This window comes from Phocoena sinus, chromosome 8 (assembly GCF_008692025.1).
Source record: "Phocoena sinus isolate mPhoSin1 chromosome 8, mPhoSin1.pri, whole genome shotgun sequence".
NCBI lineage: Eukaryota > Metazoa > Chordata > Mammalia > Artiodactyla > Phocoenidae > Phocoena > Phocoena sinus.
In genome coordinates, this window is record NC_045770.1 from 93,495,223 (window position 1) to 93,512,274 (window position 17,052).

General features: G+C 40.7%; 1 protein-coding gene across 1 annotated transcript; it reads left to right on the forward strand.

Annotated features, from left to right (window-relative positions):
* The first annotated feature begins 9,902 nt into the window (after nt 1-9,902).
* On the forward strand, nt 9,903-11,283 carry LOC116758377 (alpha/beta hydrolase domain-containing protein 17A-like). Its single transcript, XM_032641185.1, has 2 exons — nt 9,903-10,011; nt 10,859-11,283. The coding sequence occupies exons 1-2, from the start codon at nt 9,903-9,905 to the stop codon at nt 11,281-11,283; spliced, it is 534 nt and encodes a 177-aa protein (XP_032497076.1).
* Nucleotides 11,284-17,052: the final 5,769 nt, after the last annotated feature.

Consider the following 17,052-nt stretch of genomic DNA (forward strand, 5'->3'; position numbering starts at 1 on the left):
GTGTCATTGTGTAGTTTTCAGCTCATATGAAGTCTCTCTCTCCTGTTAAAGTTTTATATGATAAGATCCATGAGTAACTTAAATTGAACCTAGGAAAAATTCCCAGTTAGACACCCAACTTATGCACAAACTTACATACAAGTACGTAGCCAACTCTTCGAAGTGATGGATACTCTGCCTGTCTCACTCGTTCAGCAGGACGAACATGAGCTGAGTACCTGTTCACGCCCGGCACTGTGCTAGACCCATTATGCCACCACTTTTAAGCCTCTGGCCCTATGCAAGGGTGGATTATCCCATACACAAGTGAGGAAATTGGGGTTCAGAGTGATAAGGATGATGGAAAATACCACATACCAAAGCCCTTAATATGGGCCAGGCCTGTTCTAGGAGCTTTCCATGCATCAACTCATTTAATCCTCACAACAACTTATGAATAGGCTTCATTATCCCCATGCTAGGATGAGCACACTGAGGCAGAAGCAAGTTAGACAGCTTTGCAGTTTCACGCGGCTAGTCAGCACCAGAGCCAAGAATCAGAACCAGGCAATCTGGCTCCAGAGTCTGTGTGACTCTGTCTCACTCATGAATGGCCTACGGTTAGGGAGATAGTAGTTAATGAAGATGGATTCTAACTCAGCAAGACTCCAGGTAGGGTACTGACTCTCTATATGTTTCCACACATCTCGCTTGAAGCTACTTGCTTTCAGTTCAGATGAGAATTTAAATTCTCTCACAGCATAGATATGGACCACAGGAATCATCTGAGCCAAGCACTTAAATCTTAGATGCTTATAATCAATGACAACTGACTTCAGGCTTCATATTCACTCCTTTCTAAGCTGTATATTTAAAAAGATACATGCATCACAAAACCTCAGTTCCATACACCTGGGGGTTTCCAGGCAGTGGTGCTTAGGACTTAAATGATAGACCAGAGTTAGCTAGCAGGAGGGTACCACAGGGTAGGGGAGTGGAAGAGAAGGAAAGGGAAAGAACAGAGAGGAAATAACAAAGGAGGAGAAAGACATCTATTGAGTACCTACTACATTCCGAGAATTCTGCTAGACAGTCTACATACGTTATTGCACTTTACCCTCATAACAACCTATGGAGGATGTAATGAAATCCCCAAGATTATCTTGCTAGCATGCAAAACAAATCAAAATTAAGCAAGTGTCTATCCAACCTCAAAGCCTAAGCTCTTTCCATTACCCGCATGCTGCCTCCTGTTAAGTTCAGCTCTTCAATTTTAATTCCATTGTGCCAAAAAAAAAAATTTGCCCAATCTCTTGTCTTCATCTCCCCATCTATAAAATAGGGATAACAGTAGTTTTTTCCTCACAGTTGTTCTGAAGATTAGAATGTTTGTAAAGTGCTAAGAACTGTGCCTGGGCACACAGTAAACACCCAGTTATCAGTACTGTTGATTGATGACATAGCAAGGATGAAGAGAAGACACTCCAGGCACTGTGCTGGATGTGGTATTAAGAAATTATACCAGCCTGAACAAACATACATAAGGCCAGCACGGCCTACACCCCTCCTTGAGCATCTCAAAGACCAGGAGAAGACATTCTAGAGCAGTGCTTCTCAAAATGTAACGTGCACACGAATCGCTTGGGAATCTTGTTAAAATGCAGATTCTGATCCAGTAATTCTGGGCTGGGACCTGAGAGTCTACATTTCTAGCAAACTCCCAGGTGAAGCCCTGGCCCAGAGACCACACTTTGAGTAGCCAAGACCTAAAGAGCTGCTTTCCCATTTCCTAGTCTCTAAATTTCCGCTCTCCAGTGCCTGAGATAGTGAAAACAAGCCAGGGACAATAAATTGTCTTCAACAACCAAATGTCAAACAAATTAAAGTCTCAAGCACTGAGACTATAAAAGCTATTGAAAGCAGCTTCCCAGGGCTCCTGGGACTGTAAATCCTTTCTGCACATTCTGCTGGCAGCCAGCTAATCACCAAGAGGAATGAATGCCTCTATTTTCTTCTTCCTCCTCCTGAATCAAAAGGAGTCAGGATAAATCTGTTGTGTGGCTCCAGGTCCAATTTGAAGGCTAAGTTCTTCTGCAATCTATTTAAACTCCCAAATTTATCCAAAGAAGAGGGAGGCCTAGTTTACTTATGTTTGTTAGAATATTTGTAGTCTTTCTCCTCTCATTGGGTTCCTTCTGACTCTCTCTAGCTGATTTTTCCCCACCAGCAACATTCCAATGTAATTTGCACTATTATGAAGACAGATGCTACCAAGTTCATTTGTTATTACGTTACCACAGGAAATGGCAGGGATTCTGATAAGTAATGAAATTATATCAGGCAACAGCCAACCAGACTCTTTTCACTCATGCCCCTCAGGATCCTAAAGTAACACCAATTAAGACAAAAAAAGTTGAGTCAGAAGAAATATTATTTCTTCCAAGAAATATTATTGGCCCCGTGGTGTGATTCAGGGACTGGGAATCAAGAAATGTTTCAATACTGACTCTGAGAAAAGCTTTCAGAAATATTTTATGAACTGCAAAATTACAATAACTCACCAAGTGGTTCTTTCCAGTTCTGCCTCTTCCAAACACAACACCAAGACCTTCCACGTCCAGACAAGAGGGGACTGGAGTGAAAAGAGCATGTGCAAGGAGTGTGTTCCTTTCACTCTTGGACCGAGGCAGTCACAGATCCCATCTTGCCCCGGTACTGAAGATTTTATGATCCTCATCCACTCAGGTGCAATGAAGGAGCCAGGTTCTGCTAGAAGCTAAATGCTGGATTTTGCTCACTGTTCACATCTAGCCTCTTTTGCAGGGTGTGTTCTAAGTGCTCTCATTCAAAGCACAGGAGAAGGTGCATTGGCTAAGAACATAAACTCTGCAATCAGATTTCTTGGGCTCTGACACTAGCAATGCGGTCTTGGAGAAATCATAGCTTCTTTTGGCTTTATTTATTCATGAACTGTGGTGAATAAAAGCACCAACTTCTAAGGTTACTGTGATAATGAAATAAGATAATGCATATAAAGTGCTTAGCACAATGCCTGGCACATGTAAAAACTCCTACTATCCTGCCATGCAGAGCTCCCTAGTTGTAAATAAAAAAGGAAGCAAATTTTTCAAGTTTTTGTACGTTTTAATATTAACTTATCAGGTGATTAATAGTATAATTCAACACCCAAAGATGACTTGTTTCTTCACTCTCTGAGCCTCAGCATCCCTATCTGTAAAATGAGGTAATTGTATTAAACTGCTCACAAAGACCTTCTCAGTTCCAATAGGAACTGTCTAGATATTGTTGGGCAATGCTCCAAGGATGCAAGCAAATCCCCAAAGACCCCCTCTTGCAAGCTGAGGTGGGGAGCAAGCCCACGATAGGGCTGCACAAACAGGAACTCCATCATACTACTTTATTTGGTACTGTCTGTGTATCCTTTCATTCCTGCATCTAGCAGTAAAGTTATTACCAGGTGCTGGATACTAACTGAGATGCCAAGGTAGCCAGGATGTTTAAATGAATGAGATGTGGCCCCAGAACCAAAAGTCTCACAGACCAGTAACAGAATCAAGTCAGGTCACTAATGAATGCAGAGACTGGAAGTGTCAGGCAGTGGGGATATTTGTTTTGCTGCCAGTGCCATAAAAAATGTTGGTGATGTCCTTCATGGACCCCAAGACTTAAGTAAAGAATAGCAACCACTACAACTCCTATAATTAGAGCTGCTTCTACTATTATCAGTACTTAAATGTCTACTCTGTACCAAGCCTATACTGAACCCTCTACAACAATCCTTTGAATTAGGTATTGTTATACTCAGTGGGCTGCAAACATCAACCACCTTCCTGCTATGGCCTCTTCTAATAGCAACCAGCTCACTCTCAGCTTTTTTAGCCTAAGAGCCTACACTTATTCCATACGAATTCCTCCTGATGACAGCTGTTTAGACCATAGACAAGAACATAATCTAGGGCAGTCAATTCATTCACTGGCTGAAAAAGGTCAACATGGCCAATTATATTCTCTAGGCTTTCTCTCGCCAGGATACACGTTAGAATCACCTGGTGATCTTTTTAAACATTCAGGTACCAGGGTTCACCACAGGCCAATTAAATCAGGCTGGGGATTAGGGGAACTGGATATACATATTTTACAAAGTACTCTTGTTGATTCTGATATGAAGTCAAGGGTGAGTGAGGGTGAGTGTCATGGCCTTAGAACAGTGGTTCTCAGTGTGAGGTCTCCGAAACAGAAGCATCAGCATCTCTTGGAAACTTGTCAGAAATACAGATTCTCAGGCTCCACTCCAGACCTACTGGATTAGAAACTCTGGTGGTGGTAGCCAGCAATCTACATTTAAACAAGCCTTCCATATCATTCTGATGCACACTAAAGTCTGAGCACCACAGCCCTAAAGCTCTGCTACTCAAAGTGTGGTCCATCAACCAGCAGCATTGGCATCACCTGGAAACTTGCCAGAAACAGAATATTCTGCCCCAACCTAGAGTTAGTCAGCATTTTCACATCTCCAGACAACTGGTATGCACACGAAGTGTTGAGAAATACAGAAGAAAAAAAATAATGAATTTCAATGAAAGAAGTTAAAATAGCCAAAATTGAAAGTAATGATTCTTGACCAGGGAGGTCTGCTCTACCTAAAGGGAATTCATCAGAACAAACCAAGGAGTTTTCTCAACCTATTTATAGAGACACCCAGAGATCTCAGAATGTAAGAATCACTGCTACCAATGAGAATATGTTGTATTCCTCAGTGTAGGGCGTGGAAAATAGTTTTATAAAGCAGAAATTGAGAGAGGCTGCTAAGGAAAATATGATAGGCATGGCAAGCTGAAGATATGGAAAAGCAGAAGATAACTACATAAAAAGAACTATGCAGATAAGCAGAAAGAGGTAAACAGAGAGAGAGAGAGAAATAATAAAAAGTAGCTGATCTCTAGAGTTGCCTTAATGTCGTCCACCTTCTCAGTTTGGTTCCAGTTCAGCAGTATCCTCATAATAAACAGCTTTTCCTGAGATGATCTGAAAAGGTCTCCATTCCTGCAACTATAAGCATTCACTTTGTGTTGTGGCTGCCCAAGAGTGCTCACTGACAGGAGGTGAGGGGAGTGAGAAGCTGGCTGTGCCGGGCAGCCACAATCCCATTCCAGGTCCCAGCTGGAATCACACTTTCGCTCCTGAGACCCATTTTGTGCCCCAAACCAAATAAATGCCTGGGAGAGAGAAGGATCAACAGCGAGCCTAAATCAGATGGTGGGAAATGCACGCGTTTTCCTCCCACACAGAAATCCAGGAAAGACTTCAGCAGCTAGGCTCCCACGTGCCCACGCACCTCACCTCACCTGGCAACACACCTGTTCTACTCGCACCTCACGCTTTGCCAAGGTTAGATGAGGAAGGTTTGAGACATGGTGGTGGGGGAGCATGCAAAAAGAAAAGAAAGCCATCGACATAAAATAAAGCCACTCCAAACTGTTTCCTCAATATCCAAGAAAGGAGATTTGCCAAAATTATAGAAAATGATAAACTTGATAAGAAAGCAGACCCTCCCACCTTTAGTAGAAATAAAGATCCCTATGAATACCTAAATACATGATTCATACTGTCTGATGGAGAATAAACCTCCTTAAAAGTGCAAGCTACAAAATAGTAATAAAAGCCATACCTTCTGAGCAGTGTATCTACATGTTGCAATGCCATGGGCATTGCACCAGCACAGTTCCAGGTACTCAACCCACGACATATAAAATTACCTAATGAAGAGGGCTGCCTATATTCACTCACGCTTCAGCAAAGAGCTTACTGTGCTAACATGGAAAGCCCTGTGCTCCCAAGTTTGGCCAGTTGTCAACCTGCCTTCCATTTCAACCTATTTCACAGGTGGCTCACATCTCTAAGACTTATGTCCTTGCACAATTCTCCAGGGACAAGTGGATATTGTTCATTTTTCTCTCTGACCCTAGAAATCACAATGGAATATAGGTTGGAAGAGGGTTATTATAATATGAATAGCCTTCAGTATGCTCTGAATTATTTCTTAACTAATCATTTACAACTTTGGAACTTTATCAAAAATAGCAATATATTTTTCATTAATCATTCAATAAATATTTTTGGAGCAACCCCTATGTGCCAGAGACCATGCCAAGGGCTGAACCAGAAACAGTGAGCAGGTTCTCTGTTCTCTCTGTTTGAGGGCCATTTATGCAAGCAATTAGAAAAGAAAAGGCAGGTTAAAAAATAATGGAACACACTCTTGTTTAAGAAAAAATACACAAAACAAAACATCCACATATATGTGCATATAAAATACACTTTTAAAGTTCTGGGGAAATACCCTCTAAATTAGTGGTGAGCAAACTATTTTTGTAAAGGGCTAGATGGTAAATATTTTCAGCTTTGTGAGCCATACAGATGCTAGCTATCACAGCCACTCAACTCTGGGGTTATAGTGTGATGGCAATCACAGAGCTTCCATATGTAAGCAAATGAGCATGGTTCTGTTCCAATAAAACTTTATTTACAAAAACAGGTGGCAGGTCACATTTGGGTCTCAGGTGGCAGTTTGCCAATCCCTGCTCTAAATTACTAAAAGTAGGTTCCTTCAGAGGAGTGAGACTTGAGGGAGAGATGGAGGATTTAAAAGAGAACTTTCACTTTACCCCACATACTTCGGTTTTGTTTGAATATTTTGTCCACCACTGAATCCTCAGTCCTTTGCACGGTGCCTGGCACATGGTACTCACATATAAAGACATGTTTGATAAATCAATTAAGTGGATGAGTTCAGTTTTTTTAAGAGTAAAATTTTAACTTATAAAACAGGCATTAAGTGTAATACATAGAGTGATAGAGGAAGTATAGGACACTCTGAGGGCACATAAAAGGGACACCAACCCCAGACTGAGATTGTCAAGAACTCATTCCCAAGAAACTAGGATCCAAGTTCATTAAGACCTCCCATCGCATACAGTGATATCCAGGTGGAGAACAGTTATGTCTCACAAGTGCACAAGCAGCACTGGAATAGCCAGACCACTCAACCAGTATGTGAGCAGGCAATCAGTTAAAGTGGGAGGCTCAGAAGGGCCAGGGTTCAAGCTGTGTCCCAGCAAGGCAGCTCCTGGGCTCTGCAAACCCTCCTCCCGACCCCAAGCTAGGCCACACTGGAGCAAATGATGGAGGAAGAGTCTGCTTCCCCACTGGCTGTTAATGCCATCCAGACTTAATCACGAAAAAGGCAAAACGGAGAGACCCTCAGCCTTACCGCTGAAATGAGGTTTTGGGAAGAGTGAGAAATTACAGGTTTGAGCGCTTCCCTATACACCTATGTCTGTGGACAATTACCCCTGCATAGCAAAAAACAGTGTCAGTCAGTTCTCTTAAGAGAGCACCCTGTGAACCAAGAGAAGACAAAACTGCTACTGCTTCCTAGAAGCCTACACCATAGGCTACTAGTGAATAGCTGTCACTCAAACGATGCCCCAAGGAGGGAGATTAAATCCTACCTCTGCAACTTCCAGCTGCCTTCAAAAGAAATTACAAATGAAACCCAGCTTTGCCATCAAAGTTTATTTTTTAAAGATCGAAATAGACAGGTTAGTTTATTAAATAACAATAGACCACAATGTTTCTTTCAGGTATAACATATTCTTTGTATTGAACAGATACAGAGTTAACCAAAATCTGCACGTTCACATGCAAAATATCCTCTTTGACTTTAGTTCTCGTTATCTGTCCTAGCTTGAGAAGAAAAAATGTCATTTTCCTTCAAGGATTTGTATGTGGATCTTTGGCTCCACTAGCTGGTAGTAATTTAAACATGAATGAAAGTGAAGTGTGTGTGTGTGTGTGTGTGTGTGAGAGGTGGGGGGGTGGCTAAGGATACAGAAGCATGGAGAAGTGTCCTACCCTAGAATTAAAACCCTCTTTAGGAAGGTTGAGTCCATGTGCTTAGGAGAAACTGTGTGTATCGGGTGTTTATAGATCTCCAGTCCTAATCCCCAGTTAGTTCTACGAAGAGCCTAACACCCTCCAATGTTGCAAGGAAGGATTCCTTAACACAAACAGAATATCCCCCAGACAGTCTCTCTATGACCCTGGCTTCTCTCAGTGCTCTCTCCTAGCTGTTCCCTATGTCATCAAACAGCCTCTAGGTCTTTCCGCTACCCATTAGCTTGTTCATCTCTTGGCATCACATCCAGAGAACAGCTTCTGGCAGTCCGGGTCCATTCTGAGCCCTCTAGTGACAGCTAAACTGATCCATAGCTAATCCCCTTCAGGATCTGGGGGGACCCTTTAGAACCGCATCTGGAAAGAAAGACTGTGGAACATTTGTATCAAACTCAGATGTCCTCCTTGATCCAGAGCCAAGGAGGAGGTGAGGATGGACATAGCTCTCATCTTCTAGAGAGCACCACTCCCAGGAAAAAATAGAACTAACACTCTCTCAGTTCAAAGTGGGTAATAGTTAATGGTTAACGGTAATAGTCATTGTTGGATACGCATTGTGATAGGTATAATAAAGTAAACAGACTTTCCAGTCAGTACAAACTGACCTGGATTCAAACTCTAGTTCCATTTCTAAGTAGCTTTGTGACTTTGGAGAATTCACTTTACCTCTCTAAACCTCAGTAAATTGAAGACAATCTAAAAATTGGAGGTAATCATATAACTGTCATAGAATTGCTGCATAGATTAAATTAGAAAATTAATATAACACATTTAGCACTGTCCCTGGCTGAGTGAAACCAAAAAAAAAAAAAGGCCACTTTTAAATACAGATGATCTGATTTCTCACCTCATTCCCACTTCACTTGTTTTATTTCAGCTACATCCTTTCCCCAAGCCTCAAAAAGATACATAATTTTGCAAGACAAAAAGACTGAAAACAGCTAAGCAACAGTGGCTCTTCTTTACCAACTAAACCTAGTGTGGGCAATTCCATTAAAATGCATTAATGCCCCCATACTGGAAGGCAGGCTCAACCCACGAGGGCAGTTCATTTCCAAGCCCACGTGTTCGCCAACCAAAATGAGCCATGCCTCCCTCACAGCCACTTTGAACAGCATTTCAAGGTCACTACGGCAGATAGGAAATTGTCCCTCAGCAGTCACATAACTGACATTTCCTTTCTTTTATCTGCAAGGCCCCTGAAGTCTGCTGAGTGAGATTTTTTTGCCTTCAAAGATTGTGCTGTAGGTAGAAGTTACTGACTGTTGGGTGCCTGGGGCTCGGAAAACCGCTGTCGCTATTCCAAATGATTCATAAAACACCCTGTTCTTTAAACATATACATAAAGGAACCAAGAAGTAATAAAAAATCATTTTCCACCTTTTAACATATTTGAAAAACTTGAAAATCTTCTCAAATACGTTTATCAGTAATTTTGAGCATTCGCCATTTTTCTCCAGATAAATGCCAATGCTAGCACTCAAACCAACCTAGGGAAAATGTACAAAAAAGGACAGTTAGCTATTATTTTCATAATCCTTGTAAACCTTATATCCTGAAATCATTGTTCTAGCAGTAACTAAACATTCCTATAAATTATCCTTAAAATCTACCATTATAAATGCTCTCCCCAGAATGCAGGAAGGGTGATTCTCTTTTTACCTGATGGAAGGGGAAACCAAAGTTTAATGTCTATTGTATAGTTTACATGATGCTCTCTAAGTACTGCCCCCACTGCCATTCAATTCCTCTCCCCACCAAGCTCCTAAGCGCTTGACTGTCACCTGTGAGACCTTCCTCATTTTTTATGGATTCAATTTACAGGCAGTACTTGGAGAATCACTCCAGCAGCAAAATAACCCCCTCAGGAGCCTATACCTGAAAAGATAATGGGGGAAAGATGGGTTGAGTGACAAGCTCTAGCATGAATTAGGCTCTGAGAACACATGTGTCACCAGAGCAAGCCAGTAAGCTCCACGGGGATGAAGGTCGTCTCTGCCTCATCCAATGTTATACCCCAGGTGCCTGACACAGTGTTGGTTCAGAGGCCCATAAGTATTGTTTAAATACTGAGCCTCTCTGATATGACACACTACTTTTTATTCAGCTTTTTAACCCACACGTATCTACTATGGTGTTTTTTTGGTATAATAATTGTTCACCTGGGTGGTCACCAGTACTATTATTTATATTCCATGATCTGAGTTAGACATTGAAATATGCATTATCTCATATAATAATCATGATAATCTTACTGGGCAAAGTACTATACCCAATTTACACAGAGAAATCAGAACTTAGAGAAGTTAAATCAGTTGTTCTGATTTCTCTAGGTCACACAGCAGTGAGTAGCAAGAATTAAATCTGAACCCAGGTCTGTCTGACTCAGATGTCCATAATTTTTCCTCTACCATGTATTTCCCCAAAAGTGTTAGATACACACCCACACACTTACACACACATACACACACACATAGAGGTTGCATAGTCAAAATAGTTCAAGAATATTGTTTCCTTTACTGCAGATCTTCTCAGATCTTCCATGCTAATGTAAAGAGTAAATCTCCAAGGATACACTGAGATTAAGTGGCATTCCCCAAACTAATTTTACAGAATCTTTTGTTCATGGAGCATCTCATGGGACCATTGTTCCACAAAGTAGACTTTAACAAATAGTGTGTTCTATCACCCCACATCTTAGTAAACACCCTGTCTTAGATCTCGGAGAAGAACACCAGTTATCTGGCAGAGGGCACAGCATGTGGGACATCTTCCTCTCTACCATGTTAATAAGCCTCCAAATCCCTTAACTCTTCATAGAAATTGAATAACAGGAATTTCATTCTATGTAAACTATCTAGTGAAATTCACAAGTTACTGTCATAAAAAAGTGAACCCCCAGTGACTGAGCTCTGCTGCCTCTTCTGCTGCCCGCCCTGCCCCGGCCGCATCGCCGCCAAGCTCGCCTTCCTGCCTCCAGAGCCCACCTACTCGCTGGTGCCTGAGCCTGAGCCCGGGCCTGGTGGGGCCGGGGCCGCCCCTTCGGGGACCCTGCGGGCCTCGGCCGGCACCCCCAGGCGCTGGAAGCTCCACCTGATGGATCGCGCCGACTTCCAGTACAGCCAGCGTGAGCTGGACACCATCGAGGTCTTCCTGACTAAGAGCAGCCGGGGCAACCGCATCTCCTGCATGTATGTGCACTGTGTGCCCGGCGCCAGGTACACGGTCCTCTTCTCGCACGGCAACGCAGTGGACCTGGGCCAGATGAGCAGCTTCTACATCGGGCTGGGCACGCGCCTCAACTGCAACATCTTCTCCAAATTTTAATATTATAAAAAATAAAAAAAAAATAAAAAAAAAAAAAGTGAACCCCCAGCTTCCCTGGGCCATTAATATTCTCAGTAGCCACTATATCTTAATGCTCTAGAAATACACTGGGATGCAAAGACAGAATAGAAGGCTATTTCACTAACTGGAATATTTCCTAATTTTTTTCCTTCTCCTATTCCAAATATATCCCTTTTGATATCTCTTGAGGTTCCACATTCTTTCTTTCTCTCTTGGCCAAGAATCTGATATTTAATCAGATCTCCAAGGTAGCTGAATAGGAATGATGGCCATCATATTTAATAGAAGTGAGAGACTGCGGGAAGTCTAAGCTGAGAGTCTCCTAAAATCAAAATTCCAGATCTCCAGTCCTAGAAATTACCTCAAATACTTTCTCCTAGCCCTTTCAGTCTTATTTCTGTTTCTGTAACTTATTTTTTAAGTGTGACTTTAGCCTCAAACAAAATTTGTATATTACTTTGAATGTCTCTCCCCCTTTCCCTTCCTGCCCACCAAGATGAGATTTTCTACCTCAGAGGCTATGCCTAAGGATCAACCATCTATGCAGTACAACATTCATTCATTCATACATTCATTCATTCACTCAATAAATAGTTCCTGGTACATAACGGAGCACTAAGAATGCAAAACAAAAAAGACATTGTGCCCGCCATTATTTACAACTCAAAGACAGAGGCTGTGCTGGACGTATAATAGAATGATACCTATGTTAGACTAAAGGGACACGGAGGTCTTCCCAGAATAAAGATATTAAGATCTTAGAGTAGATATGTTCATTCATTCTACATATTGTTAATAACTACCTTGTGCTGGGCACTATTCTAGACATTAAATGAGACAGACCATATTTCTTTTCTCATGGTTTACATTCTAACAGAAGAACAGAGATAAAAAGACAAAAAAAAAGTGTCAGGTAATGATAAATGGATAAATGCTTGGTTGAAATGATAGAAAGTGGCTGGTGACATATTTCAGATTGGGTGATGGAGAAAATCTTCTCTGGGGAGGTGACATTAAGCTGTGATTTTAAAAGCAAGGAAGAGGGCTTCGCTGGTGGCGCAGTGGTTGAGAGTCCACCTGCCGATGCAGGGGACACGGGTTCGTGCCCCGGTCCAGGAAGATCCCACATGCCGCGGAGGGGCTGGGCCCGTGAGCCATGGCCGCTGAGCCTGCGTGTCTGGAGCCTGTGCTCTGCAATGGGAGAGGCCACAACAGTGAGAGGCCCCCGTACCGCAAAAAAAAAAATTAATTAATTAAAAAAATTAAAAGCAAGGAAGAGGTAAGCATGCCAAGATCCATGGCAGTGGTTTTCAGGCAGAAAATTAATGCAATGCTTCAAAGTGGAGACAAGTTTGGCCTGTCTTGAAACAGAAAGAAGTCCTTTGTAGCTGGCACTCAAATAACAAAGATAGGCAGGAGAGAGGCTGGTAACACATCATGCCAACCTCTGTAGGTATGCCAAGGGGAGGAGTTTGGATTTTTTTTTAAAACATCTGAAGGCTTTTCAGACGCTTTTAAATTTCTGAGTGACAATACTACTTGCTATTTGGAGAAAATATTGCAGGAAGGTAAGAGCTCACGCTTCCCTCCAGTGGCTCATGGGAGTTTTCTACACAGCACATTCCAATCACTTTAATTACCAACCCATGCCATACTTCTGATAACACAGGAGGCCTTTTCTCTCTGATTTCCCCATGATGCCTTGGTATGTAAGCCAGCCTGAGTTCATTCAGTTCTACCAGGAACCTTTTTCTCACACATGGCCCAGGACAAAGGGTTTATAAAAGGTCCCCTGAAATATTTTCTCAATATCTTTTTTCCATTTCTCTAGAAAGTCCCTCCCTTCACCAACTCATCACTGACAGTCACCAACTGTCCTAGAAAGCACCAAAGCATCTGAAACATGACTGCATTTTTCTTCAGTATGAACTTAATACATATTTATTGAATATTTGAACAACAGTATGATTTTCAACTCATTTGGAAAATGCCTTTTATTTTTAACATCTTTAGTGGAGTATAATTGCTTTACAATGGTGTGTTAGTATCTGCTGTATAACAGAGTGAATCAGCTATACATATATCACCATATCTCCTCCACCTTGTGTCTCCCTCCCACCCTCCCTATCCCACCCCTCGAGGTGGTCACAAAGCACCGAGGTGACCTCCCTGTGCTATGCGGCTGCTTCCCACTAGCTATCTATTTTACATTTCGCAGTGTATAAATGTCCATGCCACTCTCTCACTTTGTCCCAGCTTACCCTTTCCCACCCCGTATCCTCAAGTCCATTCTCTGCATCTGGGTCTTTATTCCTATCCTGCCCCTGGTTCTTCAGAACCTTTTTTTTTTTTTTAGATTCCATATATAAGTGTTAGTATACGGTATTGTTTTTCTCTTTCTGACTTACTTCACTCTGTGTGACAGACTCTAGGTCCATCCACCTCACTACAAATAACTCAGTTTCATTTCTTTTTATGGCTGAGTAATATTCCATTGTATATATGTGCCACATCTTCTTTATCCATTCATCTGTTGATGGACACTTAGGTTGCTTCCATGTCCTGGCTATTGTGAAGAGAGCTGCAATGAACATTTTGGTACATGACTCTTTTTGAATTATGGTTTCCTCAGGGTGTATCCCCAGTAGTGGGATTGCTGGGTCATATGGTAGTTCTACTTTTGCTTTTTGAAGGAACCTCCATACTGTTCTCCATAGTGGCTGTATCAATTTACATTCCCACCAACAGTGCAAGAGGGTTCTCTTTTCTTCACACCCTCTCCAGCATTTATTGTTTGTAGAGCTGTTGGTGATGGCCATTCTAACCATTGTGAGGTGATACCTCATTGTAGTTTTGATTTGCATTTCTCTAATGATTAGTGATGTTGAGCATCCTTTCATGTGTTTGTTGACAATCTGTATATCTTCTTTGGAGAAATGTCAATTTAGGTCTTCTGCCCATTTTTGGATTGCATTATTTGTTTTTTTGATATTGAGCTGCATGAGCTGTTGGTATATTTTGGAGATTAATCCTTTGTCAGTTGTTTCATTTGCAAATATTTTCTCCCATTCTGAGGTTGTCTTTACATCTTGTTTATGGTTTCCTTTGTGGTGCAAAAGCTGTTAAGTTTCATTAGGTTCCATTTGTTTATTTTTGTTTTTATTTCCATTTCTCTAGGAGGTGGGTCAAAAAGGATCTTGCTGTGATTTATGTCATAGAGTGTTCTGCCTATGTTTTCCTCTAAGAGTTTGATAGTGTCTGGCCTTACACTTAAGTCTTCAATCCATTTTGAGTTTATTTTTGTGTATGGTATTAGGGAGTGTTCTAATTTTTTTCCTTTACATGTAGCTGTCCAGTTTTCCCAGCACCACTTACTGAAGAGGCTGTCTTTTCTCCATTGTTTATTCGTGACTCCTTTATCAAAACTAAGGTGAGCATATGTGTGTGGGTATATCTCTGGCTTTCTATCTTGTTCCATGGATCCATATTTCTGTTTTTGTGCAAGTACCATACTGCCTCGATTACTGTAGCTTTGTAGTATAGTCTGAAGTCCAGGAGCCTGATTCCTCCAGCTCCATCTTTCTTTCCCAAGATTGCTTTGGCTATTCGGGGCCTTTTGTGTTTCCATACAAATTGTGAAATTTTTTGTTCTAGTTCTGTGAAAAATGCCACTGGTAGTTTGATAGGGATTGCATTGAATCTGTAGAATGCTTTGGGTAGTATAGTTATTTTTACAGTGTTGATTCTTCCAATCCAAGAACATGGTATATCTCTCCATCTATTTGTATCATCTTTAATTTCTTTCATCAGTGTCTTATAATTTTCTGCATACAGGTCTTCTGTCTCCTTAGGTAGGTTTATTCCTCGGTATTTTTTCTTTTTGTTGCAATGGTAAATGGGAGTGTTTTCTTAATTTCTCTTTCAGATTTTTGATCATTACTGTATAGGAATGCAAGAGATTTCTATGCATTAATTTTGTATCCTGCTACTTTACCAAATTCATTGATTAGCTCTAGTAGTTTTCTGGTAGCATCTTTAGGATTCTCTATATATAGTATCATGTCATCTGCAAACAGTGACAGCTTTACTTCTTTTCTGATTTAGATTCCTTTTTCTTCTCTGATTACTGTAGCAAAACTTCCAAAACAATATTGAATAATAGTGGTGAGAGTTGGCAACCTTGTCTTGTTCCTAATCTTAGTGGAAATGGTTTCAATTTTTCACCATTGAGGACATGTTGGCTGTGGGTTCCTCATATATGGCCTCTATGCCTACTTTCTGGAGGGTTTTTTTCATAAAGAGTGTTGAATTTTGTAGAAAGCTTTTTCTGCATCTATTGAGATGATCATATGGTTTTTATTATTCAGTTTATTAATATGATGTATCACATTGACTGATTTGTGTATATTGAAGAATCCTTGTATTCCTGGGATAAACCCCACTTGATCATGGTGTATGATCCTTTTAATGTGCTTTTGGATTCTGTTTCCTAGTACTTTGTTGAGGGTTTTTGCATCGATGTTCATCAGTGATAGTGGCCTGTAGTTTTCTTTCTTTGTGACATCTTTCTCTGGTTTGGTATCAGGGTGATGGTGGCTTTGTAGGATGAGTTTGGGAGTGTTCTTCCCTCTGCTATATTTTGGAAGAGTTTGAGAAGGATAGGTGTTAGCTCTTGTCTAAATGTTTGATAGAATTTGCCTGTGAAGCCATCTGGTCCTAGGCTTTTGTTTGTTGGAAGATTTTTAATCACAGTCTCAATCTCAGTATTTCTGATTAGTCTGTTTATATTTTCTATTTCTTCCTTGGAAGGTTGTGCTTTTCTAAGAATCTGTCCATTTCTTCCATGTTGTCAATTTTATTGGCATAGGGTTGCTTGTAGTAATCTCTCATGATCCTTTGTATTTCTGCAGTGTCAGTTGTTACTTCTTTTTAATTTCTAATTCTATTCATTTGATTCTTCTCCCTTTATTTCTTGATGAGTCAGGCTAATGGCTTATCAATTTTGTTTATCTTTCAAAGAACCAGCATTTAGTTTTATTGATCTTTGGTATCATTTCCTTCATTTCTTTTTCTTTTATTTCTGATCTGATCTTTATGATTTCTTTCCTTCTGCTAACTTTGGGGGTTTTTTTTCTTCTTTCTCTAATTGCTTTAGGTGTAAGGTTAGGTTGTTTATTTGAGATGTTTCTTGTTTCTTAAGGTAGGATTGTATTGCTGTAAACTTCCCTCTTAGAACTGCTTTTGCTGCATCCCATAGGTTTTGGGTCATTGTGTTTTCATTGTCATTTGTTTCTAGGTATTATTTGATTTCCTCTTTGATTTTATCAGTGATCTCTTGGTTATTAAGTAGTGTATTGTTTAGCCTCCATTGTGTTTGTATTATTTTACAGATTTTTCCAGTAATTGATATCTAGTCTCATAGTGTTTTGGTCAGAAAAGATACTTGGTACAATTTCAATTTTCTTAAATTTACCACGGCTTGATTTGTGACCCAAGATATGATCTATCCCGGAGAATGTTCCATGAACACTTGAGAAAGAAGTGTATTCTGTTGTCTTTGGATGGAATATCCTGTAAATATCAATTAATTCCATCTTATTTAATGTATCATTTAAAGCTTGTGTTTTATTTATTTTCATTTTGGATGATCTGTCCATTGGTGAAAGTGGGATGTTAAAGTCCCCTACGATGATTGTGCTACTGTCGATTTCCCCTTTTATGGCTTGTTTATGTATTGAGGTGCTCCTA

What these genes read in the sequence shown, in the direction of transcription:
- LOC116758377 (XM_032641185.1), top strand. Translation starts at nt 9,903, where the DNA reads ATGTGTCACCAGAGCAAGCCAGTAAGCTCCACGGGGATGAAGGTCGTC. An exon ending in GTTGGTTCAGAGGCCCATAA is followed by an intron (nt 10,012 to 10,858) that starts GTATTGTTTAAA and finishes GTGAACCCCCAG; the next exon opens with TGACTGAGCTCTGCTGCCTC.